The sequence below is a fragment of the Coregonus clupeaformis genome, chromosome 33 (assembly GCF_020615455.1).
Source record: "Coregonus clupeaformis isolate EN_2021a chromosome 33, ASM2061545v1, whole genome shotgun sequence".
Lineage (NCBI taxonomy): Eukaryota > Metazoa > Chordata > Actinopteri > Salmoniformes > Salmonidae > Coregonus > Coregonus clupeaformis.
Window position 1 is genome coordinate 25,573,410 of NC_059224.1, and position 27,582 is coordinate 25,600,991.

The following is a 27,582-nucleotide window of genomic DNA, read 5'->3' on the forward strand; positions in this document are numbered from 1 at the left end:
GGAGGGGTGGAGGGGTTGGGAGAGAAGTGGAGGGGTGCAGAGAGGGGTGGTGTGGTTGAGGGAGGGGTGGAGGGGTTGAGAGAAGGGTAGAGGGGTTGAGACAAGGGTTGAGGGGTTGAGAGAGGGGTAGAGGGGTTGAGACAGGTGTGGAAGGGTTGAGAGAGGGCTAGAGGGGTTGAGACAGGGGTGGAAGGGTTGAGAAAGGGGTAGAGGGGTAGAGAGAGGGGTGGGAGGGTTGAGAAAGGGGTAGAGGGGTAGGGAGAGGGGTGGGAGGGTTGAGAGAGGGGTAGAGGGGTTGAGGGGTTGAGAGAGGGTTGGAGAGGTAGAGAGCCGTACCTCTGCTGATCCTCTGCTTCTCTCCAGATAGGATACCAGGAGTATCTATCACACTGATGCTCTCCAGAACAGGGTTTGGCAGCTGGGCACACACAAACCTACAGGACACACAGACATGGCCATAGACATGGTCAGATAAATAGCCCAACACTGAATAATTACAGAGCTTACATGATCAAATCTGACAGAGAAAAAGAGTTGGACGGACATGAGACAAACAGACAGACCGACGGACAACAGATACAGTGAGGGAAAAAAGTATTTGATCCCCTGCTGATTTTGTACGTTTGCCCACTGACAAAGACATGATCAGTCTATAATTTTAATGGGAGGTTTATTTGAACAGTGAGACAGAATAACAACAAAAAAATCCAGAAAAACACATGTCAAAAATGTTATAAATTGATTTGCATTTTAATGAGGGAAATAAGTATTTGACCCCTCTGCAAAACATGACTTAGTACTTGGTGGCAAAACCCTTGTTGGCAATCACAGAGGTCAGACGTTTCTTGTAGTTGGCCACCAGGTTTACACACATCTCAGGAGGGATTTTGTCCCACTCCTCTTTGTAGATCTTCTCCAAGGCTGACGTTTGGCAACTCGAACATTCAGCTCCCTCCACAGATTTTCTATGGGATTAAGGTCTGGAGACTGGCTAGGCCACTCCAGGACCTTAATGTGCATCTTCTTGAGACACTCTTTTGTTGCATTGGCCGTGTGTTTTGGGTCATTGTCATGCTAGAATACCCATCCACGACCCATTTTCAATGCCCTGGCTGAGGGAAGGAGGTTCTCACCCAAGATTTGACGGTACTTGGCCCCGTCCATCATCCCTTTGATGCGGTGAAGTTGTTCTATCCCCTTAGCAGAAAAACACCCCCAAAGCATAATGTTTCCACCTCCATGTTTGACGGTGGGGATGGTGTTCTTGGGGTCATAGGCAGCATTCCTCCTCCTCCAAACACGGCGAGTTGAGTTGATGCCAAAGAGCTCCATTTTGGTTTCATCTGACCACAACACTTTCACCCAGTTCTCCTCTGAATCATTCAGATGTTCATTGGCAAACTTCAGACGGGCATGTATATGTGCTTTCTTGAGCAGGGGGACCTTGCGGGCGCTGCAGGATTTCAGTCCTTCACGGCGTAGTGTGTTACCAATTGTTTTCTTGGTGACTATGGTCCCAGCTGCCTTGAGATCATTGACAAGATCCTCCGGTGTAGTTCTGGGCTGATTCCTCACCGTTCTCATGATCATTGCAACTCCACGAGGTGAGATATTGCATGGAGCCCCAGGCCGAGGGAGATTGACAGTTCTTTTGTGTTTCTTCCATTTGCGAATAATCGCACCAACTGTTGTCACCTTCTCACCAAGCTGCTTGGCGATGGTCTTGTAGCCCATTCCAGCCTTGTGTAGGTCTACAATCTTGTCCCTGACATCCTTGGAGAACTCTTTGGTATTGGACATGGTGGAGAGTTTGGAATCTGATTGATTGATTGCTACTGTGGACAGGTGTCTTTTATACAGGTAACAAGCTGAGATTAGGAGCACTCCCTTTATGAGTGTGCTCCTAATCTCAGCTCGTTACCTGTATAAAAGACATCTGGGAGCCAGAAATCTTTCTGATTGAGAGGGGGTCAAATACTTATTTCCCTCATTAAAATGCAAATCAATTTATAACATTTTTGACATGCGTTTTTCTGGATTTTTTTGTTGTTATTCTGTCTCTCACTGTTCAAATAAACCTACCATTAAAATGATAGACTGATCATGTCTTTGTCAGTGGGCAAACGCACAAAATCAGCAGGTGATCAAATACTTTTTTCCCTCACTGTAGTTGAGCTACACTCTGCTCTTTGATTATTCTGTTCGCTTGGGGAACATGCATTACAACACTTGACTATCTGTTTCAAACTGCTCTCTGAGCCGAGCCAACTTTCTCTAGACTTCCTGTGGTTTTATCTGCAGATTTGCACAACAAACACCGGCCATACGCCAAGAACCCTAAGAACCCTAAAGCACCCTAAGAACTCTTAAGAACCCTTATTCCACACATACACTACCAGTCAAAAGTTTGGACACACCTACTCATTCAAGGGTTTTTCTTAATTTTTACTATTTTTTACATTGTAGAATAATAGTGAAGACATCAAAACTATGAAATAACAACATATGGAATCATGTAGTAACCAAAAAAGTGTTAAACAAATCAAAATATATTATATATTTCAGATTCTTCAAATAGCCACCCTTTGCCTTGATGACAGCTTTGCACACTCTTGGCATTCTCTCAACCAGCTTCATGAGATAGTCACCTGGAATGCATTTCAATTAATAGGTGTGCCTTCTTAAAAGTTAATTTGTGGAATTTCTTTCCTTCTTAATGCGTTTGAGCCAACCAGTTGTGTTGTGACAAGGTGGGGGGGGGGGGGTATCCAGAAGATAACCCTATTTGGTAAAAGACCAAGTCCATATTATGGCAAGCACAGCTCAAATAAGCAAAGAGAAACAACAGTCCATCATTACTTTAAGACATGAAGGTCAGTCAATATGGAACATTTCAAGAACTTTGAAAGTTTCTTGTGCAGTCACAAAAACCATCAAGCGCTATGATGAAACTGGCTCTCATAAGGACCGCCACAGGAATGGAAGACCCAGAGTTACCTCTGCTGTAAAGGATAAGTTCATTAGAGTTACCAGCCTCAGAAATTGCAGCCCAAATAAATGCTTCACAGAGTTCAAGTAACGGACACATCTCAACATCAACTGTTCAGAGGAGACTGTGTAAATCAGGCCTTCATGGTCGAATTGCTGCAAAGAAACCACTACTAAAGGACACCAATAAGAAGAAGAGACTTGCTTGGGCCAAGAAACACGAGCAATGGACATTAGACCAGTGGAAATGTGTCCTTAGGTCTGATGAGTCCAAATTTGAGATTTTTGGTTCCAACCGCCGTGTCTTTGTGAGACGCGGTGTGAGTGAACGGATGATCTCTGCATGTGTATTTCCCACCATAAAGAATGGAGGAGGAGGTGTTATGGTGTGGGGGTGCTTTGCTGGTGACACTGTCTGTGATTTATTTAGAATTCAAGGCACACTTAACCAGCATGGCTACCACAGCATTATGCAGCGATACGCCATCCCATCTGGTTTGGGCTTAGTGGGACTATCATTTGTTTTTCAACAGGACAATGACCCAACACACCTCCAGGCTGTGTAAGGGCTATTTTACCAAGAAAGAGAGTGATGTACAATGTAGAATGTACAATGTAGAAAATAGTAAAATAAAGAAAAACCCTGGAATGAGTAGGTGTGTCCAAACTTTTGACTGGTACTGTATGTCTCCTACTTAACATTGTCAGAGCCACCTGCAGAAACCATCACAAGCCTTGTATTCATATCATCTCCCTCAGGAAACACGCTATGAGCCTTGTGCTTACAGTGGAAACCCTCTATGGATTGCTTCCTCTCCCTCTCGTGATGCAAAGTATGAATGGCATACTTAAGAAACACTTTACAGTTAATAAGGCAGCGAGCAGCAATCCCTTTCCCAGAGCGAGGTTTGAGGTATGTATGACACACACACACATCAGTTGACACAGTGCCTTCAGAAAGTATTCATACCCCTTGACTTATTACACATTTAGTAAATATAATTGTTTTTCATCCATCTACACACAATACCCCATAATGACAAAGTGAAAACATGTTTTTTTGTTGTTGAAATGTAGCAAAAATATATATAGAAATATCTCATTTACATAAGTATTCACACCCCTGAGTCAATACATGTTAGAATCACCTTTGGCAGCGATTACAGTTGTGAGTCTTTCTGGGTAAGTCTCTAAGAGCTTTGCACACCTGGATTGTACAATATTTGCCCATTATTCTTTTCAAAATTCTTCAAGCTCTGTCTAATTGGTTGTTGATCATTGCTACACAACCATTTTCAACTCTTGCCATAGATTTTCAAGCAGATTTAAGTCAAAACTGTAACCTGGCCACTCAAGAACATTCACTGTCTTCTTGGTAAGCAACTCCAGTGTAGATTTGGCCTTATAGGTTATTGTCCTGCCTACTGAAAAGTGAATTAATCTCCCAGTGTCTGGTGGAAAGCAGACTGAACCAGGTTTTCCTCTACGATTTTGCCCGTGCTTAGCTCCATTCTGTAAATGTTTTATCCTGAAAAACTCCCCAGTCCTTGCAACAATGACAAGAAGCTGCCATGTGGGAAATCATAGGTGGTTCGTTTCAGCTCATTGTACCTTGTTAGTGTCTTGTTCTGAGGTGTTTTGACTGATGCCATGTCTATGCTAATATGGCTGAAATTCGCTAGCGAACTAACCAACAACTATAACAATGTATTTGAGAGATAACAAGTGCTCATTGTGCAAATGTATTTATGTTTTCAATAAACATTTGGAGACTAAATATAGTTTACATGTTGTCAACAGTCTAAGTCAACCCTGTCTGTTTTGCACCATAGTTGCGCACGCGTCGGTTTTGTTGCTAAACAACCAACCCTTCTATAAAAACTTAATGAGTCATCCAACTAGATTAATAAAAAAATACTATATGTGGACTGCTATAGTCTCACCTGTTGAGAAAGGCGTTTCCGAAGGCGTTGAGCTTCCTGAAGGGTTTCTTGGGGTCGACAACTAGGGCGTTGCCAGGGATCACCCCCTCCGTGTCTCCATGCATCACTGCAATGAAGGAGTCTGTGGTGGGCTCCGGCCCGATCCGCATTCCAGGGAAATCCTGCTCCAACAGGTATCTGGGGAGTAATAGGTGAAATGGATCTCTGTTTATGCATTCTTTTATTGTCCACTATCTTAGTTTACATTTTACTTTAGAGGCCCTGTACACCTGCCAGTTACATGGTAAAATCGTACTTAACCATATTTTTTAAGAACATACTAACCTTGTTGAATTATAGGGTCAAGGTCAAGAGTTTCATCTTCAATCAGTCCAAATTGACATCACAGATGTTGTAAAAATCTAGTATAATTGTATAGAATGTGCAGAATCCTAGAAATGCATTGAATTGTAAATACTAGTGATTTATAACTGAAAAGCAATAAATTGTCCTTTTAAACCACTTTAAACCTTTAAAGCAATAACAGATGTGAGGTCAACCAGCGGATACTCTATATATCCACTCTACACACATCTTGTCATAGGGGTCAACAGAGCCGGCTAGTACTGTCTCTCTGTAGACACTGTTTAAATCCATAATACAGTGCTATTGCAACAAAAGATGACCAACAGTAGATGAGCAGGAGCACTGTCCAGAGCCAGATGTTTATCCTTCCCACAGCTCTGCCACTGAGGCTTCGATGAGATGAAGGGAGGCAGAGTGAAACTGGATTGATGGAGAGCACAGGGACTGCGTGCGTGTGTTTGGAAACAGACCAGAGAGGAAAGAGGGCCTGTGTGCTTTCATAGCACTGAGGACTGAGGAGTCAGCACACACAAACACAGGCCTAGCTCTTTCCCTACCACTCTCCCTACTGCAGCCGCCACATAGGCCTGCACGTCCTCTATGAACAATGCACACAGGAAACTAAAGACACTGACTATGGCCCTATCCTGCAGGACAGTGACCTCACATAGGGCACAAATCACAGAGAAAGGGAGAGTAGCCCAACTAGCCCTGCCCACCTCTCATTTTCCTCTATCCCCAAGCCATTAGAGAGACTAGCTCTAGAAACTCTGACAGTGGACTGGACCATGACAGGCAGCATAGGAAACCAACACCCCACTGGGCAAAACACTGGTTGAATCAACGCTGTTTCCATGTCATTTCAATGAAATTACATTGAACCAACGTGGAATAGATGTTGAATTGACATCTGTGCCCAGTAGGACAAAGTCATCACCTGACTTGGCCAGTGCTGAACCATAGCTGATTAAACATTCAAACATTTCCAACTTTTGAAATGGACTCCTATGGAGGGTGCACATACAGTATGGTCTGACTTTAGTATAAAGTTTAGCAAAAAATAAAGTATTATCATATAGAAAGCTCCCAGATGTGTGATATTGTTATTAGATGAAATGCGCTCCATATCTAATGCAATCATGTCCAGGGATTGGTATACCTGGAATTTAGCATGTCTGATGCCAACCAGAGAGGATTTCAGGGATTTCTCTCTCTGTCTGTACCAAGGGACCGCGACCACGCCTGGTTACAGAATGTTGTTTGCATGTCACCGTGGATTTCAAAGGACTGCCTAATTAAGACCAGTTATATGGCCAGACTGAGACAGAACCCTATCAACCAACCCACACTCAGCTGTCATTCTCACCCACACTTGCAAAAGCATGAGAACAAAGCTCTACTATTCAATTACTTGACCCAAACATGATAACGCGTTTGAAAATAAGTACTACAATCTATGAAGGGCTATGAAGGAGAAGTGCCCTAAAGCTAATAACTCACTTAGACAGTACAAACTAAAGGGGGCTAGGAAGTGAGAGTGCCCCAAAGCTTTCCAGACCTTAAAACCTGATCCTATACAGTAAGTGCTTCCGGTGGCCAGGGGCATTCTCTACATGATTCCAGACTGATGTCTCTCACTTGTCGCGCCTCTCTATAACTCCTGGACTAGTCGCTATGGAAACTATTAGTGACATGTTGCTATAGCAATAAGGGAGCTGATGAGAGGGTTGGAGAAAACAGGGCTTATCAGTGAGAGGACAGCAGAGGACTGCATCTCATCTCTGGCCTTGGGATAGCAGGAGAAGCACTAGCAATCACTGGCATTACTGCACAGCTAGAGGGATGCACTTAGTGTCACCAGTAAAGTTTGATGTGGAAAACATGCCACCACAAAGGCAATGATACAAGGAGAGAGCCGGAAAGGATCCTATAACTTACTGCACACCTGTGTATTACTCAACTCACAGTACAGGTTCAACTACCTTCTGCTTTTCGCATGCCCATACAGCACACACTACTGATTGTAGTAAATTATACATGGCTGAAGTCTAGACATGCATAGAGTTCCCATGTCCTTACTCTGGGGTAGCAATGCTATTTAATTCATAGTTCAGCTAAGATGTCTGTCCTATATTTAGCATGATGTTTGGCTGGAAGTCATGGTGAACGTAAATAGATTAAATGCGTGACCTTCGCTGCATGGAAGCTCAATTTAAATCTGGCCTCCCATCCCATCTCCAAGACAAAGTTTGCTTTGTGGTAGGCTCAGAGAGACCAACACACATGCTTTTGGGTCCAATATTTTTCCAATATCTTGTATTCCTTTGATGAGCACTAAGTGAGATGGTTGGCATGCCATTTAGCAGTCCATAGGGAAATGCTGGAATTTAACTTGGAAACATGATCTGTTCCATGGTCATGGGCTAGTTTAACAGACAAATCAATGGAACAGCAGACATTCCTGTGTTATGGGTGTGACTATAAGGGAACATTGCAGATGATTACTGTAACATGTAATCATAAAATGGCATTGAGGATTATAGGATTGTAATAGGTATAACTATGTCTATAACTATGTAATACCACTAGATTTCCATAATGTACTTATATATTTTTGTAGTCATCTATACCATAAGAGGTGAATGCTAACCCAGCAGGTTGCTCTCTTGTCTGTTGGAATGTCTCATCCCTCCCAAGTCAGAGTATGTCAATATTTGACCTGTGTCTGCCCAAGGTTGAACAGGAATCCAGTCAACCCAAACACTAACCGATTTATCTTCCTAGGACCATTTGTTCTACAATAAAAGCTAACTGTAAATATGCAGTGCCTGCCATGCATGTAATGTCCCCTCTGTTTGCATATCAGTGCACAAAACTCACTAGTGTTTTGGCCTACTGAGTGGCAAGCAAAGCACCCACATTTCAAACACAGACGTACCGTATGAAGCTGGTCTTTCCAGTGGAATACTGCCCCACAAGGAGAACCATGGGCTTGTTGTCAAAGTCGGCATCCTCTAAGGCGGGCGAGTGGAACTCGTGGAATTTGTAGTGTTCTTCCAAGGGTAACAGCTTGGTTTTGTAGAGCTTCTTGAGGCCATCGCTGACTGTCTGAAAGACCTCAGGATCCTTCTTCCTCCTGTCATCGGTACCCAACCAGCTGAACATGATGCAATTCGATAATGGACAACCTTATACTCTATAGAGATGTCTATTCAAATAATTCGGAGGATCTCTTTGTTATTGGTTTAGTGGATGGTTTGTTTTTCTTTCAATCAAACATTATGCAGACACATCCTTGAATGGAAAGCGTTCCCCAAGTCTTTATAGGCCAAACACGAGACAAAGATGCACAGACGACTAAAAGTCAGTTAATTGACTAGACTAAACACATACTAGCGATCCTAAACATTTTTACATGCACATTTACATATCACAGCTATAAAGCACGAATTTCATTCAAGTTGTAGAAGAATCCCAAAAATGATGCACGTATGAAGCTGGCAAATTGTGATGTCGTCTTACATTTGAATTCTGACGCGGTTGAATCTTCAAAATACTGTCCTGTATAATATACCCTTTTCGAGCCAAATGAAGAAAATAATAATAAAGCTATAATAAAGCGTATATTCCTACTGCTGCGTTGAATCCTGTGCGGCCACTGGCTTCCCCGGCTTCGTTACTGCAGCATATTTAAATGCCAGTCTGACAACGAAACCTGAGCCGAAAGGAAATGCCCAACTACTGGCAAAGCCCCACCCAGTATTACAGCGACTGAAGTCAGTGATGGCAGCGCCATATTAGCGGATGAGGACCACTAGCATCTCATTGTTGGTGCTCCTCTAGTGGTACAATGTAACAAACAATTTGTGATCACAAAATTGCTACGTACATTGTATCAGTTATCAGTTGCAAGCTTGTTGTTTGGATAAGAGCGTCTGCTAAATGACTAAATGTAAAATGTATAACAAGCTGTCATCATACATTACCAAAGAAAATAGACATTCCCATATACATATACCTACACATATATTGCATGTGTCATTTAATATATTTATATATATATATATATATATATATATATATATATATATATATATATATATATATATATATATATAAAGTGTTTTACTTAAAACAATATTGTAATAAAATCTTCACTTGAATAAAAATACAAAATACAAAAGTGTTACAAAAAGGTTTACTTATGATGCAGCCCACAAAAATGGAGGGTATATTGGAACTAAATTGAGGAGAGGATACAACATAATTGTCTCAAGTGTAGGGTAGGCCTACGGTGTACAATGTAGCCTACAGTGATGTCAAAAAGTCGTAGAGACACAATTGTCCAAATTTAGAGAGAGGGGCAGAGGCCATGGTAGGACATCTATTCTTTCCCTTACAGTATATTCTATATACCAGTATGACACCTGCTGGACAACATTTAAGCACACAATAGTTTATGGTTGATGGATTATTCGACGACTGAACACCACTAGATGGTACAACAAGACAATACTTGTTTGATCCGTTTGCTATTTATTTTTTAGGTCAATAAATTCAGTCTAGAAGTAAATCTAAGTGTGATTAGACAATATCAAAAGTACAGTACAATATGTAGGGTGAATTCGGAATTGTCAATAAAGATATGTTCTATTCTAACCTATGTGTCTTTTGTGGCAAAACCTAGTCCCACCTGTTCAATGGTCGCTGCAACTAGCTCTCACAGTCTCACATCAGAATTAGACGTTCATCCATGTTTCTCAAACATAACATTTCGAAGTTGTTGGAAATGTCAAATTTCGAAGTGTTTCAGGTTAAGTGTATGCATTAACTCTGAATTTTAAAGGTTAGGGTTAAGTTTAGGCATTAATTCCGAAATCTTAAGGTTAGGAAATAACTACAAATTGTTAACATAAGGGTTAAGATTTAGGATAGGCTTAAAACAAAAAACTCAAAAACAACTTTCTATTGCTGGATTCGAATTTACAACCTTTGGAATCAGATGCAGATGCTGCCACCAGTCTGCCATCCCCATCCACAGTGCCCCGCCATCCCCATCCACAATGCCCTAGCAAAACCGAAACATAATTGAAGGTAACAGCGCTCACTGTTACCCCTAGTGGCCGGTTTCCATGTCATCTCCCGATATCCCCAGACATGCATGGACTTCGAATACTGACTTGTATCACGGGTGACCTAGCTGGGTCACCAGTATTATAATACCCCATAACTCTGGAGAAAAAAAACTGGAGCTGAATTAGGCTGCATAATTGATTATAGACTATATACATTACTGCATTCAGGCTAGATACATTGAAAGTACAATAGACTACAGAACCTTGTATATTATGATTTACACGGTAGGTGGTGCTAAACCCATTCAGATTTTATAGGTACCCCCAACCGGCTGATTTTTATCTAGCTGGACGGCTTCCAGCGTAGTACTTCGTAGCTCCAGCGAGTCATCGCTGTGTAACAGCCTACTACCAGTCTGGTAATAGAGAATCTCGCAACCAGGGCATGAGTCTGGAGCGAGCGTGCAGCGCTCGAGAAGAGGAACCATAGAATGTGAGAGTAGCGCGCAAAACCACGTCTCCACAACCGACTTTCCTAGAATTCCTAGAAATGTGCTTCTCGTAGATTCCCCATCGCCAATAAAGGGTCGATATCTGCTCCAGTAACTCATAGGAAAATGAAACGGCTTTCCCGAAAGCTAACTTTGGCGTTGGTGGTGCTTTGTTGGATTGCTGCGCTACTGTATTTGACACTCCTAAGTAGGCAGAAAGTATCGGACCTGAGGACTAAAGACGCACAGTACGGAAAGGTAAGCAACACTATCAGTTCTTATCTGATATCATTGTATCTATATCACACAATATCACTTCCTATGCATTTAGCAGTAGTGTAGGCTACACTTGGACCAGTGCTAGGTGCGCATAGGTAATGCGTGTTTCTATGAAAATATTTATTGAGGCTTGAGAGGGTGTCAGAATTTCCACGGAGCTTAAGGCACACAGAGAGTGTATCACGGCTACCGCTCGACATTGCTTTCTAGAAGTTTGCAGACTACATACAACCAGTTGTTCCTAACTTTTCGGGTTGACTGGATTTGTGTGCATACATTATCTATTGCAAAGTGCAGTTTCAAGTGGTTAAACGTTTCAAGTTTCAAGTTTTAAGTTTTAACGTCACGTGCACAAGTACAGTGAAATGCCTTTCTTGCAAGCTCTAAACCCAACAATGCAGTAATCAAAAACAATGTAATGCTAAAAATTACATTAGGTAGAACAAAAACACACAACAAATAAAATAAGAAATAAGAAGAACACGAGAAAGTAAGTAAGCATACTATATACAGGGTCAGTCAGTTCCAGTATCATAAAGTATTTACAATGTGCAGGGATACTGGAGTTATAGAGGTAGATATGTATAAGGGTGACTAGGCATCAGGATATATAATAATGTGTTTATAAGCAGTTTATTGATGTTTAGATGTGTTTCCTGTACATTCCCTATGTTCAAAATGTAGGCTACTACATAATTTATTACACTGATATATGAATTCCTCAAATACATTAATTCCTCAATCCGTTGTTAACATAATTTAAACATAATTGAAACTGTATCCATTAATGTCTGCCTATTGGCCCTTTATAGCCACCTGGTCTAGCTGTTCTGTACTTGTGTCTGAAAATGCAGCATTACCAGTCAATAGGTTCAGGAATTGACTTGTAATAGGTGGTCCCTGTCTGAAAATACATTTTTAATGAACTGATGGACATAATGTGATGGAATAATACTGTCTACCTTTACCAAGACAGCCAGACTGTGGCAATTATAGCCATCAAAGGTGTAACCTTTTACAGCGGACACATTTCTATGCTATTTTATAAAGGCAGCTTTAATGAAACCATTTCCACTTTCCCCCCTGAAGTAAAACTTGTTTTGTTGCAGTGCAGAAGCCAGATTTTATCATATTTTGGGGTCCAGTTATTATGGTATATCTGGGGGTTTTTCAAAAGATTTCTGCTAAAATTGTTGTATGCCACTCCAAATGCCCCAGGTCAATGAGCAAGTGAGTGCTTTTCAGTGTAGGAGCTGAATGTTGGAATTACACTTGTGAAGTAGGCACTTGAGTCTGGATTGATTGATTCAGTTTCAAAATGGTACACAACAAAATCAATGGTGTACATTTATCTCGGAAAGTGTTAAATGTACACTATTTACAGTGAACACAAGAGTCCCACTGAACTGGTGTTAAAATAACACTTTTGAAAGTTTTTAAGATGTAACTCTGTTGCAGTGTTCCCCATTCAACTCTTAAAGTGTTCAAATGAACTTGATTGTGGTGTTTGCATAGCTCTACTGTAGAGTAATATGCAGCACCCACAGTGTAAAACATAACACTTGATTTAGAGTAAACTTGACTCATTTTGCATAGTGCTCACACTGTTACACGTTCTCAGTGTAAGAATTGAACACCTGTAGTGTTACACTAAATCGTTTTGGGGTGTTGTTTTAACACTGTATGGTGTAAAGCACATGTGTCAAACTCATTTCATGGAGGGCCAAGTGTCTGTGGGTTTTCGCTCCTTCCTTGTACTTGATTGATGAATTAAGGTCACTAATTAGTAAGAAACTCCCCTCACCTGGTTGTCTAGGTGTTCATTGAAAGGAAAACTGCACCACTTTGTTTCTCTCCATCGCCCACACACTTTCAACATTTAGATAATAAAGCATTTTACCTTTCCATTGTGTTAACAATGGAGGATTGGTTGATTTCCAGTTTTTAAGTATACGTTTTTTTCAAGATAATTGACGAGAAAAGTATTGTCCAACCCATCGGGTATCTCACTGCATCCTCAAAGGCCATGTCTTGAAATATGCAGACAGACGGATTAAAAGTACATTTACATTGTAATACTTCTGACAGCCAACTTTCTAACTCCACCCATACCATTTGGACTTTATAGCATTCCCAGAAGGCATGGATTATTGAGTCATTGCTAATTTACACATAAGACATGACTGCCATTGTGCTGTAGAATTTGTAAATGTTGTCACTTGTGTAATAAATTCTATACATTAGTTTATACTGGATTAAGCGTACATTTTCGTTTAACTGTCATTTCATTAGTTATGTTCCAATATTCCCTTCATCTTGTGCCAATATCAGTTCTTTTTAAGTCATGGTTCCAATAGTTTATATATTTTTCTAAGAGATTGTCAGTTGGATAGGCTCTCTGCAAGGTTTTGTATATCTTACCTATCATATGAATATCCTTTTCTGACTCAAATAGGATTCCCTCAAGATTGCTAATATGTCCAAAATATTTCAAATTGAAAGTTTCCCTTTAAAGGCCTGTGGCTTTCACCAACTGACTCTATGACAATACAATACATATATCATAAGACTTTACTTTGATGGCCTAATTTTACACTAACACAGTGGTGTTAAGACACTCCTGGTTTACAGGCCACATCAGGCCTGCAAGTCACATTATGCTGGTTTACAAAGTGATGTGTAATTCCTATTGGAATCCAAACAACGTTAGGATATCCAACAGTTTGAATTTTTATTCACCTGCAACCTGCATTCAGAATGACTGTCAGGGTTAGGGAAGTTGATAAGAAGACCTAAACCATTTAAACTGGAACAACCATTTCAGTAACCGTACAATAAATCTAACTACAGTTGAAGTCGGAAGTTTACATATACCTTAGCCAAATACATTTAAACTCAGTTTTCACAATTCCTGACATTTAATCCTAGTAAAAATTCCCTGACTTAGGTAAGTTAGGATCACCACTTTATTTTAAGAATGTGAAATGTCAGAATAATAGTAGAGAGAATGATTTATTTAAGCTTTTATTTCTTTCATCACATTCCCAGTGGGTCAATTAGTATTTGGTAGCATTAACTTTAAATTGTTTAACTTGGGTCAAACATTTCGGGTAGCCTTTGGATGTATGCTTGGGGTCATTGTCCATTTGGAAGACCCATTTGCGGCCAAGCTTTAACTTCCTGACTGAAGTCTTGAGATGTTGCTTCAATATATCGACATAATTTTCCTTCCTCATGATGCCATCTATTTTGTGAAGTGCACCAGTCCCTCCTGCAGCAAAGCACCCCCACAGCATGATGCTGCCACCCCGTGCTTCATGGTTGGGATGGTGTTCTTCGGCTTGCAAGCTACCCCATTTTTCCTCCAAACATAACGATGGTCATTATGGCCAAAGAGTTATATTTTTGTTTCATCAGACCAGAGGACATTTCTCCAAAAAGTACGATCTTTGTCCCCATGTGCAGTTGCAAACCGTAGTCTTTTTTATGGCGGTTTTGGAGCAGTGGCTTCTTCCTTGCTGAGCGGCCTTTCAGGTTATGTTGATATAGGACCCGTTTTACTGTGGATATAGATACTTTAGTACCTGTTTCCTCCAGCATCTTCACAAGGTCCTTTGCTGTTGTTCTGGGATTGATTTTCACTTTTCGCACCAAAGTACGTTAATCTCTAGGAGACAGAACGCGTCTCCTTCCTGAGCGGTATGACGGCTGTGTGGTCCCATGGTGTTTATACTTGTGTACTATTGTTTGTACAGATGAACGTGGTACCTTCAGGCATTTGGAAATTGCTCCCAAGGATGAACCAGACTTGTGGAGGTCTACAATTGTTTTTCTGAGGTCTTGGCTGATTTCTTTTGATTTTCCCATGATGTCAAGCAAATAGGCACTGAGTTTGAAGGTAGGCCTTGAAATACATCCACAGGTACACCTCCAATTGACTCAAATGATGTCAATTAGCCTATCAGAAGCTTCTAAAGCCATGACATCATTTTCTGGAATTTTCCAAGCTGTTTAAAGGCACAGTCAACTTAGTGTATGTAAACTTCTGACCCACTGGAATTGTGATACAGTGAATTATAAATTTAATTATCTGTCTGTAAACAATTGTTGGAAAAATGACTTGTGTCATGCACAAAGTAGATTTCCTAACCGACTTGCCCTAACTATAGTTACTTAACAAGAAATTTGTGGAGTGAATGAAAAATGAGTTTTAATGACTCCAACCTAAGTGTATGTAAACTTCCGACTTCAACTGTAGATGCAGGTAAGAGTGTGCAAGGCGGTATTGAATGTCACTGTCTGTCAATGTGTCACTGTCTGTCACCTCAAATTTGTCTCTCGACCTGTGTGCACCTACGTTGTAAACTTTCATTCATAGGCTAGGTTGTAGCAACCTCATGATGGGTATTTTGAAAATGTGAGTATCATGTAGTAGCCTAAACCTATCACTTTTACATTGAACTGGGTGAATGGAATATGAATGACAGTCATCCAATATGCTGTAATCGAAATAAGGCCATGCTAATGAAAAAAAAACGTCCTCCCTCATCTTAAACGGCACTGACCACCACTTGGTTGAAAGGTTGTAAGAAATTATTAGTAGAGTAAGCAGGGCTGAAAAATTGGTAGTCTGTGGAAAATGCTGCTGCACAGATAATAAAACATACATTGTGGGTATCTGTCATTCAAATGCAAATGCAATATTCCCACTCAGTGTACTCTCACATGTAGTTTTTATTTTTTGGGGGGTAGATCATCTTTAATACTGCAGTTAGATTGTGGCTTCCAACAATGTAATTGTCTGCATCATTTCCAATCCCCCATATATATTTTTTGTAAATATACAGTAGATGTAAAATATATATATTTTTGTATTATTTTCCCATAACCCTACCACCCCTCCCCTAAATGGAGTAAACTAATGGACAACAACACTTCTCCCATACTGGGATCTTCTATTTTCCCCTCTGTGTCATAAAATAACCTTACCGGCTCATTCCCATTCCTCCAGCTCTCAACAACTGAGTCATGTCTGGTCCCAATGGAACTCTCTCCTGGTGAACAAACAAGATAGATGTTCCAATCACTGTGTTCAGCTTGTGTACTACAATGGCAATGGCTCCGAAATGTTCTAGTCTACACGATTGGAATTGTACATTTTCTACCCTGTATGAAATGTAATTTTTGTTATTTTTCCCCATCGCTAATATAGGAATGAGGGAGAAAGAAAATTTGTTCTGAGGATAAAAATAACTGAAACTGGGAATTAATATGTTTTACACGTAAGGATTGCTACACCAAATCTTCAGGATTGGTACAGTAGGCGTTATAGGAATGTGCTAGGATTACTGTGGACAGAGTCAAACTATGTGATATTGTCACGATCGTCGTAAGAAGCAGACCAAGGCGCAGCGTGATATGCGTACATCTTTTAATGAGTACTACACAATACAACAAAACGATACGTGAAGTCCTAAGGTTAACAAAACACAAACCTCTCTGGAACAAGATCCCACAAATGACAAGTGCAAAACAGGCTGCCTAAGTATGGTTCCCAATCAGAGACAACAAGCTACAGCTGCCTCTGATTGGGAACCACCCCGGCCAACATAGAAACACATGAACTAGAACATGAACATAGAACACTAAACATAGAAACTAACACCCTGGCTCAACATATAAGAGTCCCCAGAGCCAGGGCGTGACAGTACCCCCCCCCCAAAGGCGTGGACTGCGACCGCGCCAACTAAACCCAACAGGGGAGGGGCCAGGTGGGCATTCCGCCTCGGAGGCGGATCCGGCTCCGGGCGTGACCACCACTCTCTAGCTACCCCCCAACACCCCCCCGTAGCGCCCCTGGTCTGGTCCCGCTGGCTGGAGCTGGACTGGACATCGGTGGAGCGGATTGCTTAGGCTCCGGTGTGGAGCAGCTGACCGGTACCTGACCAGGCACCGGTGGAACAGGCACGGGCTGTGCCGGGCTGACGACGCGCACCACTGGCTTGGTGCGGGGAGCAGGGACGGGCCGGACCGGGCTGACGACGGGCACCACTGGCTTGGTGCGGGGAGCCGGAACAGGCCGGACCGGGCTGACGACGCGCACCACAGGCTTGGTGCGGGGAGCAGGAACAGGCCGGACCGGGCTGGCGACGCGCACCACTGGCTTGGTGCGGGGACCAGGAACAGGCCGGACCGGGCTGGCGACACGCACCACAGGCTTGGTGCGGGAAGCAGGAACAGGCCGGGCCGGGCTGGCGACGCGCACCACAGGCTTGGTGCGAGGGGCAGGAACAGGCTGTGCCGGGCTGACGACGCGCACCACTGGCTTGGTGCGGGGAGCAGGGACTCAAATGATGTCAATTAGCCTATCAGAAGCTTCTAAAGCCATGACATCATTTTCTGGAATTTTCCAAGCTGTTTAAAGGCACAGTCAACTTAGTGTATGTAAACTTCTGACCCACTGGAATTGTGATACAGTGAATTATAAATTTAATTATCTGTCTGTAAACAATTGTTGGAAAAATGACTTGTGGCATGCACAAAGTAGATTTCCTAACCGACTTGCCCTAACTATAGTTACTTAACAAGAAATTTGTGGAGTGAATGAAAAATGAGTTTTAATGACTCCAACCTAAGTGTATGTAAACTTCCGACTTCAACTGTAGATGCAGGTAAGAGTGTGCAAGGCGGTATTGAATGTCACTGTCTGTCAATGTGTCACTGTCTGTCACCTCAAATTTGTCTCTCGACCTGTGTGCACCTACGTTGTAAACTTTCATTCATAGGCTAGGTTGTAGCAACCTCATGATGGGTATTTTGAAAATGTGAGTATCATGTAGTAGCCTAAACCTATCACTTTTACATTGAACTGGGTGAATGGAATATGAATGACAGTCATCCAATATGCTGTAATCGAAATAAGGCCATGCTAATGAAAAAAAAACGTCCTCCCTCATCTTAAACGGCACTGACCACCACTTGGTTGAAAGGTTGTAAGAAATTATTAGTAGAGTAAGCAGGGCTGAAAAATTGGTAGTCTGTGGAAAATGCTGCTGCACAGATAATAAAACATACATTGTGGGTATCTGTCATTCAAATGCAAATGCAATATTCCCACTCAGTGTACTCTCACATGTAGTTTTTATTTTTTGGGGGGTAGATCATCTTTAATACTGCAGTTAGATTGTGGCTTCCAACAATGTAATTGTCTGCATCATTTCCAATCCCCCATATATATTTTTTGTAAATATACAGTAGATGTAAAATATATATATTTTTGTATTATTTTCCCATAACCCTACCACCCCTCCCCTAAATGGAGTAAACTAATGGACAACAACACTTCTCCCATACTGGGATCTTCTATTTTCCCCTCTGTGTCATAAAATAACCTTACCGGCTCATTCCCATTCCTCCAGCTCTCAACAACTGAGTCATGTCTGGTCCCAATGGAACTCTCTCCTGGTGAACAAACAAGATAGATGTTCCAATCACTGTGTTCAGCTTGTGTACTACAATGGCAATGGCTCCGAAATGTTCTAGTCTACACGATTGGAATTGTACATTTTCTACCCTGTATGAAATGTAATTTTTGTTATTTTTCCCCATCGCTAATATAGGAATGAGGGAGAAAGAAAATTTGTTCTGAGGATAAAAATAACTGAAACTGGGAATTAATATGTTTTACACGTAAGGATTGCTACACCAAATCTTCAGGATTGGTACAGTAGGCGTTATAGGAATGTGCTAGGATTACTGTGGACAGAGTCAAACTATGTGATATTGTCACGATCGTCGTAAGAAGCAGACCAAGGCGCAGCGTGATATGCGTACATCTTTTAATGAGTACTACACAATACAACAAAACGATACGTGAAGTCCTAAGGTTAACAAAACACAAACCTCTCTGGAACAAGATCCCACAAATGACAAGTGCAAAACAGGCTGCCTAAGTATGGTTCCCAATCAGAGACAACAAGCTACAGCTGCCTCTGATTGGGAACCACCCCGGCCAACATAGAAACACATGAACTAGAACATGAACATAGAACACTAAACATAGAAACTAACACCCTGGCTCAACATATAAGAGTCCCCAGAGCCAGGGCGTGACAGTACCCCCCCCCCAAAGGCGCGGACTGCGACCGCGCCAACTAAACCCAACAGGGGAGGGGCCAGGTGGGCATTCCGCCTCGGAGGCGGATCCGGCTCCGGGCGTGACCACCACTCTCTAGCTACCCCACCCCCCCCGTAGCGCCCCTGGTCTGGTCTGGCCCCGCTGGCTGGAGCTGGACTGGACATCGGTGGAGCGGATTGCTTAGGCTCCGGTGTGGAGCAGCTGACCGGTACCTGACCAGGCACCGGTGGAACAGGCACGGGCTGTGCCGGGCTGACGACGCGCACCACTGGCTTGGTGCGGGGAGCAGGGACGGGCCGGACCGGGCTGACGACGGGCACCACTGGCTTGGTGCGGGGAGCCGGAACAGGCCGGACCGGGCTGACGACGCGCACCACAGGCTTGGTGCGGGGAGCAGGAACAGGCCGGACCGGGCTGGCGACGCGCACCACTGGCTTGGTGCGGGGACCAGGAACAGGCCGGACCGGGCTGGCGACACGCACCACAGGCTTGGTGCGAGGGGCTGGAACAGGCCAGGCCGGGCTGGCGACGCGCACCACAGGCTTGGTGCGAGGGGCAGGAACAGGCGGGGCCGGGCTGGCGACGCGCACCACAGGCTTGGTGCGAGGGGCAGGAACAGGCCGGGCCGGGCTGGCGACGCGCACCACAGGCTTGGTGCGAGGGGCAGGAACAGGCCGGACCGGGCTGGCGACGCGCACCACTGGCTTGGTGCGAGGGACAGGAACGGGTCGGGCCGGACTGGGAACACGCACCACTAACTTAGTGCGGGGAGCAGGAACGGGTTGGGCCGTACTGGGAACACGCACCACTACCTTAGTGCGGGGAGCAGGAACGGGTTGGGCCGTACTGGGAACACGCACCACTAACTTAGTGCGGGGAGCAGGAACGGGTCGGGCCGGACTGGGAACACGGACCACTAACTTAGTGCGGGGAGCAGGAACGGGCCTGACCGTACTGGGAACACACACCACTGGCCTTGTGCGGGAATCAGGAACGGGCCGGACCGGACTGGTGACACACACCACTTGCTTGGTGCGAGGAGTGGGACTGGGTTTCCTCATAAACCTCCGCTCCCTCTGCTGCCTACTCAGTTCCTCTCGCCGTGCCTCCACACTCTCCTTCTCCCTCCTGACCAATGGCCCCCGTAACCTGGTGGCCTCCTCTCCTAGTCCACAAACTCGCCCTGTAGCTGCCTCCTGCTGCCCCGTCGTCCATGCCGTGTGCCCCCCCCAAAAATGTCTTGGGGTTGCCTCTCGCCTGTCCGACGACGGCCCGGTTGGCGCCGCTTCTCCTCTCCTGCCTGGACATCCTCCCTCATCGCCCTCCGGTAGCGGACGGCCTCCTCCTCGGTGATCCTCCCCCAACCGAGGAGGACATCCACTAGCGTTACCTCCGGCGTTTGCTCCTGGACACGCTGCTTGGTCCTTAATTGGTGGGATCTTCTGTCACGATCGTCGTAAGAAGCAGACCAAGGCGCAGCGTGATATGCGTACATCTTTTAATGAGTACTACACAATACAACAAAACAACAAAACGATACGTGAAGTCCTAAGGTTAACAAAACACAAACTTCTCCGGAACAAGATCCCACAAATGACAAGTGCAAAACAGGCTGCCTAAGTATGGGTCCCAATCAGAGACAACAAGCCACAGCTGCCTCTGATTGGGAACCACCCCGGCCAACATAGAAACACATGAACTAGAACATGAACATAGAACACTAAACATAGAAACTAACACCCTGGCTCAACATATAAGAGTCCCCAGAGCCAGGGCGTGACAGATATTGAGTCATCTTGAAGGGAGAGTGTTTGTGGTTATACAGTAGCCGAACAAAGGAGGCACTATTTGTTTACACACGTTGTTTTTTTTATTGTTATTTTTTTTAGGGGGTTGAACAGCTTTAATATTGCAGATAGATTGTAACTTCCATCAATGTAATTGTCTGCATCACTTCTAATCCCCCATATGTTTTTTTCTTCTCGCAAATATATATATATATATACAAATACATATACATTTACTTTAAAAAATATATATTTCCCTTTATTACTTTCCAACCCCACCACCCCTTCCCTAATTGGAGTAAACTAGTGAACAACAATGCTTAGGCCTCTACTTCCAGCTTATACATACTATATACATTTCATGGACACAGTCATTTTTACAATAATTCTATTTTGTTTGTTTTTACTCCTGAACTTCCTCTACCCTCAACCGCTTGATTGATTGCTTCTGTGGACAGGTGTCTTTTATACAGGTAACAAACTGAGATTAGGAGCAGTCCCTTTAAGAGTGTGCTCCTAATCTCAGCTCGTTACCTGTATAAAAGACACCTGGGAGACAGAAATCTTTCTGATTGAGAGGGGGTCAAATACTTATTTCCCTAATTAAAATGCAAATCAATTTACAACATTTTTGACATGCGTTTTTCTGGATTTTGTTGTTGTTATTCTGTCTCACACTGTTCAAATAAACCTACCATTAAAATTATAGACTGATCATTTCTTTGTCAGTGGGCAAACGTACATAATCAGCAGGGGATCAAATACTTTTTCCCCTCACTGTATATATAGCTATTTAAAAATATCTATTCATATATCTTGCATATCTTATTTTCCAACATTATCAATTAATATGCCTAATAATGTTGGCAGTTCATGCGTAGGATTTTAACCTATAACCCGGATTACCATTGTATTACATTACATTTTTTTACAAGCAATTATTATTTTAGCAAACAATTATTGTGGTTCATCCTATATTCTTCCTAACAACCTTACACCCCTTGCAACAGATGTGGGATAAACACACACGCACTAACTACTCTAACACACTCAACCCCTTTCCTCCACAATCAACCATAAAATCAGATTCTCAATGGTTGTTACATCCCAGAGCCCAACTCAAGAAAGGACCTGATTTACGAATGCATATGTATGAAAAAAAAAAAAGATGTATGCACTCTGGATAAGAGCGTCTGCTAAATGACTAAAATATAAAATATAAATATAAATATATACGAATGCATATACAGTTACAGCTGTTTGAGAAAGCATGGAAGATTGAGCAAAAATTGACAACAATGTGAGATTTGATTAATCTATTTAATCTATGTCAAGTCCTAGGTGATGGAGATCAGATCCACCCTCTTCACCTGAGACAGAAACACTCTGGTCCCCCGTTGTAACCATTTTCCCCAAGCATCTCCGTGCAGTCAGACCTTTGATTATTTTGTGCCACCTGGGCCACAATGATACGCCCCCTCTCTGATTGTCCGGGTGTGACCCCCTCCCCATGGGTTACTGCAGCCAGTGTTGCCAGCACTGCCACTACCTAAGCTCTGGCTTTATAGGACCAACCCTGCCAGGCAGGCTCAGAATCTTGAGGGGGCGGTGCTGCTCAAGTAGGTCTCTGACCGCATTTATTTTTCTGTTTTGGCTGCATATACAGTGAGGGAAAAAAGTATTTGATCCCCTGCTGATTTTGTACATTTGCCCACTGACAAACACATGATCAGTGTATAATTTTAATGGTAGGTTTATTTGAACAGTGAGAGACAGAATAACAACAAAAAATCCAGAAAAACGCATGTCAAAAATGTTATAAATTGATTTGCATTTTAATGAGGGAAATAAGTATTTGACCCCTCTGCAAAACATGACTTAGTACTTGGTGGCAAAACCCTTGTTGGCAATCACAGAGGTCAGATGTTTCTTGTAGTTGGCCACCAGGTTTGCACACATCTCAGGAGGGATTTTGTACCACTCCTCTTTGCAGATCTTCTCCAAGTCATTAAGGTTTCCAGCCTGACGTTTGGCAACTTGAACCTTCAGCTCCCTCCACAGATTTTCTATGGGATTAAGGTCTGGAGACTGGCTAGGCCACTCCAGGACCTTAATGTGCTTCTTCTTGAGCCACTCCTTTGTTGCCTTGGGCGTGTGTTTTGGGTCATTGTCATGCTGGAATACCCATCCACGACCCATTTTCAATGCCCTGGCTGAGGGTAGGAGGTTCTCACCCAAGATTTGACAATACATGGTGCCGTCCATCGTCCATTTGATGCGGTGAAGTTGTCCTGTCCCCTTAGCAGAAAAAGACCCCCAAAGCATAATGTTTCCACCTCCATGTTTGACGGTGGGGATGGTGTTAATTAATTAATTTAATATGCCATTTAGCAGACGCTTTTATCCAAAGCGACTTACAGTCATGCGTGCATACATTTTTGTTTTGTGTATGGGTGGTCCCGGGGATTGAACCCACTACCTTGGCGTTACAAGCGCCGTGCTCTACCAGCTGAGCTACAGAGGACCACATAGAGGGGTCATAGTCAGCATTCCTCCTCCTCCAAACACGGCGAGTTGAGTTGATGCCAAAGAGCTTGATTTTGGTCTCATCTGACCACAACACAAATCACCCAGTTCTCCTCTGAATCATTCAGATGTTCATTGGCAAACTTTAGACGGGCCTGTATATGTGGTTTCTTGAGCAGGGGGACCTTGCGGGCGATGCAGGATTTCAGTCCTTCACGGCGTAGTGTGTTACCAATTGTTTTCTTGGTGACTATGGTCCCAGCTGTCTTGAGATCATTGACAAGATCCTCCCGTGTAGTTCTGGGCTGATTCCTCACCGTTCTCATGATCATTGCAACTCCACGAGGTGAGATCTTGCATGGAGCCCCAGGCCGAGGGAGATTTACAGTTATTTTGTGTTTCTTCCATTTGCGAATAATCGCACCAACTGTTGTCACCTTCTCACCAAGCTGCTTGGCAATGGTCTTGTAGCCCATTCCAGCCTTGTGTAGGTCTACAATCTTGTCCCTGACATCCTTGGAGAGTTCTTTGGTCTTGGCCATGGTGGAGAGTTTGGAATCTGATTGATTGATTGCTTCTGTGGACAGGTGTCTTTTATACAGGTAACAAACTGAGATTAGGAGCACTCCCTTTAAGAGAGTGTTCTCCTAATCTCAGCTCATTACCTGTATAAAAGAAACCTGGGAGCCAGAAATCTTTTTGATTGAGAGGGGGTCAAATACTTATTTCCCTCATTAAAATGCAAATCAATTTATAAAATTTTTGGCATGCGTTTTTCTGGATTTTGTTGTTGTTATTCTGTCTCTCACTGTTCAAATTAACCTACCATTAAAATTATAGACTGATCATTTCTTTGTCAGTGGGCAAACGTACAAAATCAGCAGGGGATCAAATACTTTTTTCCCTCACTGTAGTCAACTCACAGAAGGTCCATAAAACAGATGGGACTTCTCTTTGGTGTATGGGTCGCTCAGGTGGGTGTCTAGGATATAGGGTTGGGGATCGTTCCATCATGATAGGACAATAAAAATATATACATATTAGATGTATACTATTTTTTTAAATGTATATCCCTCATCTGCATAAAATTGAAAGCTCTCTCTCACAACCCCTGCTCACAGACTCACGTTGGTTCTGGGATATGGAACCATTTCCTTTCTCAATCATTTAAAGCCACACTTATTCAAACACAAAACGCACACCACACCTTCCATCACAATTCATCCATACATACCCACATACTGTGCCTTCTATGTCTTCTGTTTGCTATGTTTTTATCTCCACTATGTTAATTGAGTACTTTTGTTCTAATTTAGTTGTATTTAAAGATGTATTATTTTGCTTCTTATATTTTCTTGTAATACCGTCTTTTCGCTTGATAAAATACTATACCTACTATAAAGGTGCTTTATTATTACAATCCCTACCATGGCTAGTATTGGGTGTTCCATTATTCGACTTCTCTATTAGAACTTTCAGAATAGCCATGGAGTAGTCTTTGTGTCGCGGAACATTTGGTTGTCAATATACAGTTTATCGACAACAAGAGCAACACGCTTCCCTTTTGATCTATTTTACTTGAAGATTGGGTACAGAACTTTGCGCCGTTCTGCAATCTCCCTCGGGAACTGATCATTCATGCCTATTTTTGTGTCTTTTACAAGTCTTTTACCTAGGCTTTTAACCATTACTTTATCCTTAAAAAAAGCTAATTTGGCAATGATTGGACGCTCATATCTCTGTCCTCTTTGTCCGAAACGGTGTACACGTTCGAGTTGGATTTTCTCGACAGCCTCGAGTGGAATTTGAAGCGCTGTAAGATAGAAGTCCTTCACAATTTTTTCTGTAATCTCTCCCTCTTTTTCCTGGATACCCGTAAGTACTAGATTTTCTCTCATCTATCTAGTTTGTATGTCTAGTAAGGCTTCTCTCAGAAAGTTGTTCTCCTTTTTAAGTTCCTTAACATCCATTTCCATCCTAGTGACTGTCCCTTTTTGTTTTTTTGTATCGCTCTCCATTATCGCAGCTTTTGCGTCACTCATTTCAAGACTCGCTTTCAACTCTTTTACATCATTACTGACCAACTCTAGTATGCCCAGTTTGTCATTTATCGACTTCAACAAGTCGCTTTCCACACTTACCAGTCCCAGTGGTGAAAAGCATAAATCATCTGTATCAGTCGAGGAGTCGTGTTTTCTCTTGGAGATTGATTCTCCTCATTTATCTTCCATCATGTTTGGGTGTTGCGTGTTGTTGTAATATTTGTCGATACATTTCTCTAGCCTTATAATTTGTTTTGTGTTATTATCCAGATTTAATGTTATTACCCTCGAATATATGAAATGTTAATATTTAGTATAACTTACTGAAATTGAATATTATGTTTTTATTTTGAGGTGATTTTTACCGCTGTGTATTCAATACTCCATCTTCTATACCTGCCCTCTATACCTGCCCTAAACACGTGTTTGTGTAAAGACAGAGCTTGGCTTGTGTCTGAACATGTCACGGTTCAGACAGACGACAAGAGGACCACAATTGCGTCACACCAGAAAGTTTATTAAAACTTAAGGGAAAAGGGAAGTAGGGAGTGAGTGAAGGCTCCAGGGGTTATCCCGTCCAATGTGCTGGGTCTGTGCCCCCCCCCAGTGGCAGCGGTGCGTCCGATGACGCCGGTGGTTGGTGGTCCAGAAGTCCTGGGGGGGGGAGGAAACACAGACACAACGGGGCGGATGAAACAAGGCAGAAGTACAGTTCAAGGGAAATCCAAATACGTTGTAGCAAGGCAGAAGGCTGGTCAGAGTTACCGGGGTCGAAGAGTAGTCAGGAGTCGTAATGGCAGACAGCAGGTCTGGTTTTCCTGGGGCAGAAGAGTATCCAAGAATCAGGCAGGTCCGGGGTCGCAAAACAAGGGTGAGCCAGAAGCGCGAGCACACAGGTTCCGGGTGTGAGCTTTGCAGACGATCTGACAAAGGAGAGCTGAGAGACGGGACTTTAAATACTGGGAGAGGTTAGTGGGTAATGCAGCGCAGCTGGCAGAGTAATTAGAGCCGAGCAGAGCAGGGACAGGTGGAGCTCGTTAGGCTGAGTAGAGAGAGAGAGATGAGCAGAGTGGAAGATAGTGGAAACACATTAAGGTGGTAACCCGGTGGAGTGAGAGGGCTCATGACAGAACCCCCCAAGGGACGGCCCCAGAAGTCCCAAGAGCAACACCACGCCGGGCGGGAGGAGGGGAGCCGGAGGAGGGCTAGAACTCCTCCGAATGGTCCGAGCGAACGCCCTCATCCTCGGAGGAAGCCGGAGGGCCGTGGTCGGGAGATGGGACAGGTCCCGAGACAGGATCAGGCACAGGACAGGAAGCCGAGCGGGCAGGACGGTTAGGGATCCCTCTGGGGCGGCCCCCTACGGATTGCAGGTTGATCAGGATGCCGTTGGTGGAAGGCGGTGATGAGAGTCCTATCCACAATCCGACTAGCTGGCACCCAGGTCCTTTCCTCAGGTCCATAGCCCTCCCAGTCAATGAGGTACTGGAGACCCCTACCCCTCCGTCTGGACCGAAGCAGGCGGCGGACGGTGTAAACCAGACCACCATCGACGAGCCGTGGAGGAGGAGGACAAGGCGCAGCAGGGACCAGCGGACTCTCATGAATGGGCTTAATCTTAGACACATGGAAAGTGGGGTGCACCCTCATGGAATTAGGCAGTTGGAGCCGGACAGCAGTTGGGCTAATCACTCTTATGATAGGGAATGGGCCAATGAACCGAGGTGCCAACTTCTGCGACTCCACCCTGAGTGGCAGGTTCCTTGACGACAACCACACCCTTTGACCAACATGGTAGGTGGGAGCAGGGATTCTCCGACGGTTGGCCCCGGTAGTGTAGCTGGCAACGGATCTGAGAAGTGTGGCTCGGGCCTGTGACCAGGTGCGGCGACATCGACGGGCAAACGCAAGTGCAGATGGGCAAGTAACCTCCCCTTCCTGACTGGCAAATAGAGGAGGCTGGTATCCA

At 43.5% G+C, this 27,582-nt stretch overlaps 2 protein-coding genes across 4 annotated transcripts in view; one reads left to right on the forward strand and one right to left on the reverse strand.

Moving 5' to 3' along the window:
• LOC121548906 (EH domain-containing protein 3) overlaps positions 1-8,997 on the reverse strand; it is a 30,653-nt gene extending 21,656 nt beyond the window's left edge. The window contains exons 1-4 of one of the 2 annotated variants that reach the window (XM_041860561.2): positions 8,799-8,997; positions 8,215-8,412; positions 4,932-5,108; positions 337-434 (exon numbers count right to left, since the gene is read on the reverse strand). In XM_041860561.2, the coding sequence (XP_041716495.1) occupies positions 337-434; positions 4,932-5,108; positions 8,215-8,412; positions 8,799-8,800 (475 nt within the window). In that variant the 5' untranslated portion in view covers positions 8,801-8,997. Of the gene's footprint in view, positions 1-336; positions 435-4,931; positions 5,109-8,214 lie in introns of both variants that reach the window. The other variant, XM_041860560.2, reaches the window with a different exon arrangement.
• A 1,764-nt stretch (positions 8,998-10,761) lies between these two features.
• LOC121548907 (polypeptide N-acetylgalactosaminyltransferase 14-like) overlaps positions 10,762-27,582 on the forward strand; it is a 135,732-nt gene continuing 118,911 nt past the window's right edge. For both annotated transcript variants that reach the window (XM_041860562.2, XM_045210243.1), the window contains exon 1: positions 10,762-11,100. In XM_041860562.2, the coding sequence (XP_041716496.1) occupies positions 10,969-11,100 (132 nt within the window). In that variant the 5' untranslated portion in view covers positions 10,762-10,968. The remainder of the gene's footprint in view (positions 11,101-27,582) is intronic.